The sequence below is a fragment of the Oncorhynchus masou genome, unplaced genomic scaffold (genome assembly GCF_036934945.1).
Source record: "Oncorhynchus masou masou isolate Uvic2021 unplaced genomic scaffold, UVic_Omas_1.1 unplaced_scaffold_580, whole genome shotgun sequence".
Taxonomy (NCBI): Eukaryota; Metazoa; Chordata; class Actinopteri; order Salmoniformes; family Salmonidae; genus Oncorhynchus; species Oncorhynchus masou.
The window spans coordinates 425,615-430,450 of record NW_027012218.1 but is presented as its reverse complement, the minus strand read 5'-3'; the positions used below and the strand labels follow the sequence as shown (position 1 = coordinate 430,450).

At 48.5% G+C, this 4,836-nt stretch overlaps 1 protein-coding gene across 1 annotated transcript in view; it reads right to left on the bottom strand.

The window, feature by feature from the left end:
- LOC135536232 (voltage-dependent T-type calcium channel subunit alpha-1H-like) overlaps positions 1-4,836 on the bottom strand; it is a 106,214-nt gene that overhangs the window by 11,942 nt on the left and 89,436 nt on the right. The window contains 2 exon segments of the mRNA XM_064962598.1: positions 2,186-2,311; positions 3,093-3,219. Coding sequence (XP_064818670.1) covers positions 2,186-2,311; positions 3,093-3,219 — 253 coding nt within the window.

The following is a 4,836-nucleotide window of genomic DNA, read 5'->3' as shown; positions in this document are numbered from 1 at the left end:
CACTCATCAGGACTTATTGGTTCTACTGTTGTACTGCCTCAACACTCATCAGGACTTATTGGTTCTACTGTTGTACTGCCTCAACACTCATCAGGACTTATTGGATCTACTGTTGTACTGCCTCAACACTCATCAGGACTTATTGGTTCTACTGCCTCAACACTCATCAGGACTTATTGGTTCTACTGCCTCAACACTCATCAGGACTTATTGGTTCTACTGCCTCAACACTCATCAGGACTTATTGGATCTACTGCCTCAACACTCATCAGGACTTATTGGATCTACTGTTGTACTGCCTCAACACTCATCAGGACTTATTGGTTCTACTGTTGTACTGCCTCAACACTCATCAGGACTTATTGGTTCTACTGTTGTACTGCCTCAACACTCATCAGGACTTACTGGATCTACTGTTGTACTGCCTCAACACTCATCAGGACTTATTGGTTCTACTGTTCTACTGCCTCAACACTCATCATGACTTATTGGTTCTACTGTTGTACTGCCCTCAGCACTCATCCAGGACTTATTGGTTCTACTGTTGTACTGCCTCAACACTCATCAGGACTTATTGGTTCTACTGCCTCCTCAACACTCATCAGGACTTATTGGTTCTACTGTTGTACTGCCTCAACACTCATCAGGACTTATTGGTTCTACTGTTGTACTGCCTCAACACTCATCAGGACTTATTGGTTCTACTGTTGTACTGCCTCAACACTCATCAGGACTTTGTGGGGACTACCAGAGGTTGTACTGCCTATGGGACTACCAGATAGCAGTACTTATGTGGGGTTCTACTGTAGCAGTACTGCCTCAAGGCACTCATCAGTACTTTGTGGGGACTACCATAGGCCTGTAGCAGTACTATGTGGGGACTACCAGAGGCCTGTAGCAGTACTATGGGGACTACCAGAGGCCTGTAGCAGTACTATGTGGGGACTACCAGAGGCCTGTAGCAGTATGGGGACACCATAGGCCTGTAGCAGTACTATGTGGGGACTACCAGAGGCTCAGCAGTACTATGGGACTACCAGAGGCCTGTAGCAGTACTATGTGGGGACTACCATAGGCCTGTAGCAGTACTATGTGGGGACTAACCAGAGGCCTGTAGCAGTACTATGTGGGGACTACCAGAGGCCTGTAGCAGTACTATGTGGGGACTACCAGAACAGATCTATTACCTGATTTGCTCAGAAAGCCTAAAAGGTTAAAAAAATCAAATCAGAAATCTGTTCTATCTCAATTTCATTCAATAAACTTTATTGGCATACACAGCCAAACACGGATATCGCAAAGACGGTTGAATACCTGTTGAGGTGTGTGTGTTACCTGCTGGTCTACCCCAACGGCGTCCAGTCCGTCATACATGATGCTGACCCACCCGTCTTTGGACAGGACAAACAGAGACATCAACGCCTGGACAGACAGACAGACAGACAGACAGACAGACAGACAGACAGACAGACAGACAGACAGACAGACAGACAGACAGACAGACAGACAGACAGACAGACAGACAGACAGACAGACAGACAGACAGACAGACAGACAGACAGACAGACAGGAAGGGAAAAGAAGATGTAACTCAGACCTCTCCTTTCCTCAGCTTCTTTTAATTCATTTCATTTGGTTCCAATTCAAAGGGTGTTATTGGGATGTTTACATTGGAAAAAGTAATGGATTAAAGAATCCAGTGTGTGTGTGTGTGTGTATGTGTGTGTTGGTATGTATGTGTGTATGTGTGTGTATGTGTGTGGGTATGTATGTGTGTGTGTGGGTTTGTATGTGTGTGTGTGTGGGTATGTATGTGTGTGTGTGTGTGTGTGTGTGTGTGTGTGTGTGTGTGTGTGTGTGTGTGTGTGTGTGTGTGTGTGTGTGTGTGTGTGTGTGTGTGTGTGTGTGTGGGTATGTATGTGTGTGTGTGTGGGTATGTATGTGTGTGTGTGTGTGTGTGTGTGTGTGTGTGTATGTGTGTGTGTGTCATGTCTATTTTGTGTGTGTGGGTATGTATGTGTGTGTGTGTGGGTATGTATTTGTGTGTGTGTGTGTGTGGGTATGTGTGTGTGTGTGTGTGTGTGTGTGTGTGTGTGTGTGTGTGTGTGTGTGTGTGTGTGTGTGTGTGTGTGTGTGTGTGTGTGTGTGTGTGTGTGTGTGTGTGTGTGTGTGTGTGTGTGGGTACCTGTCCCAGGTTATCGAAGTTGTATTTGCGTCGTGTCCACGGTAGCCGGCACGGGAGACAGTCAGTCCTATTGGTCACGTTCCTCACGTCCGCCCCCTCGCAGTGGAAGAACTTACCCTTGAAAAGCTACAACAAGAAACCACAGAGAGAAACACACACACACAACTCAACCACAGACTATAAGACTAAATTGCAGTCTGTCTGTCTGTCTGTCTCGCTGTCTCTCTCTCTCTGTCTCTCTCTCTCTCTCTCTCGCTGTCTCTCTCTCTCTCTCTCTCTCGCTGTCTCTCTCTCTCTCTCTCTCTCTCTCGCTGTCTCTCTCTCTCTCGCTGTCTCTCTCTCTCGCTGTCCTTCTCTCTCGCTGTCTCTGTCTTTCTGTCTCTCTCTCTCTGGCTGTCTCTCTCTCTCTCGCTGTCTCTCTCTCTCTGGCTGTCTCTCTCTCTGGCTGTCTCTCTCTCTCTCTGGCTGTCTCTCTCTCGCTGTCTCTGTCTCGCTGTCTCTCTCTCTGGCTGTCTCTCTCTCTCTCTCTCTCTCGCTGTCCTTCTCTCTCGCTGTCTCTCTCTCTCTGTCTCTCTCTCTCGCTGTCCTTCTCTCTTGCTGTCTCTCTCTCTCTGGCTGTCTCTCTCTCTCTCGCTGTCTCTCTCTCTGGCTCTCTCGCTGTCTCTCTCTGGCTGTCTCTCTCTGGCTGTCTCTCTCTGGCTGTCTCTCTCTGGCTGTCTCTCTCTGGCTGTCTCTCTCTGGCTGTCTCTCTCTCGCTGTCTCTCTCGCTGTCTGTCTCTTTCTGTCTCTGTGTGTTACCTGTCTCTGGCTGTCTCTCTCTGGATGTCTCTCTCTGGCTGTCTCTCTCTCTCTGGCTGTCTCTCTCTCTCTGGCTGTCTCTCTCTGGCTGTCTGTCTCTGTGCGTTACCTGTACTCCCAGTATTCCAAACACGATGAAGAAGCCGCAGCAGATGAGGACGATGTTTCCGATGGGTCTCAGAGACGTGATCAGAGTCTCTACTACCAGCTTCAGACCTGGGGCTCGACTGATCACCCTGCAACACACCACGCACGCACGCAGGCACGCACGCACGCACGCACGCACGCACGCACACACACACACACACGTAACATTTTAGTAGTTTAGCAAACATTCCTATCCTGAACAACTTACAGCTAATGGCTGCATTCATCATAGCAGACAGATAGCTAGGAGAGGGAAGCTAACATGACAGATAGCTAGGAGAGACAAGCTGACGTGACAGATAGCTAGGAGAGACAAGCTGACATGACAGATAGCTAGGAGAGAAAAGCTAACATGACAGATAGCTAGGAGAGAAGCTAACATGACAGATAGCTAGGAGAGACTAGCTAACATGACAAACAGCTAGGAGAGACTAGCTAACATGACAAACAGCTAGGAGAGACTAGCTGACATGACATTAAAGAGATTGCTAGGAGAGATAAGCTAACATGACAGATAGCTAGGAGAGACAAGCTAACATGACAAACAGCTAGGAGAGACTAGCTGACATGACATCTACAACATCCGCAGAGTACGACCCTGCCTCACACAGGAAGCGGCGCAGGTCCTAATCCAGGCACTTGTCATCTCCCGTCTGGATTACTGCAACTCGCTGTTGGCTGGGCTCCCTGCCTGTGCCATTAAACCCCTACAACTCATCCAGAACGCCGCAGCCCGTCTGGTGTTCAACCTTCCCAAGTTCTCTCACGTCACCCCGCTCCTCCGCTCTCTCCACTGGCTTCCAGTTGAAGCTCGCATCCGCTACAAGACCATGGTGCTTGCCTACGGAGCTGTGGGGAACGGCACCGCAATACCTCCAGGCTCTGATCAGGCCCTACACCCAAACAAGGGCACTGCGTTCATCCACCTCTGGCCTGCTCGCCTCCCTACCACTGGGAGGAAGTACAGTTCCGCTCAGCCCAGTCAAAACTGTTCGCTGCTCTGGCCCCCAATGGTGGAACAAACTCCCTCACGACGCCAGGACAGCGGAGTCAATCACCACCTTCCGGAGACACCTGAAACCCCACCTCTTCAAGGAATACCTAGGATAGGATAAAGCAATCCTTCTCACCCCCCCTTAAATGATTTAGATGCACTATTGTAAAGTGGCTGTTCCACTGATGTCAGAAGGTGAATTCACCAATTTGTAAGTCGCTCTGGATAAGAGCGTCTGCTAAATGACTTAAATGTAAAATGTAAATGTAAAGAGATTGCTAGGAGAGAGAAGCTAACATGACAGATAGCTAGGAGAGACAAGCTAACATGACAAACAGCTAGGAGAGACTAGCTAAAATGACAGATAGCTAGGAGAAACAAGCTGACATGACATTAAAGAGATTGCTAGGAGAGAGAAGCTGATGTGACAGATAGCTAGGAGAGAGAAGCTGACGTGACAGATAGCTAGGAGAGAGAAGCTGACGTGACAGATAGCTAGGGAGAGATGCTGACGTGACAGATAGCTAGGAGAAAGAAGCTAACATGACAGATAGCTAGGAGAGAGAAGCTAACATGACAGATAGCTAGGAGAGACAAGCTGACATGACATTAAAGAGATTGCTAGGAGAGAAGCTAACATGACAGATAGCTAGGAGAGAGAAGCTAACATGACAGATAGCTAGGAGAGAAAGCTGACATGACAGATAGCTAG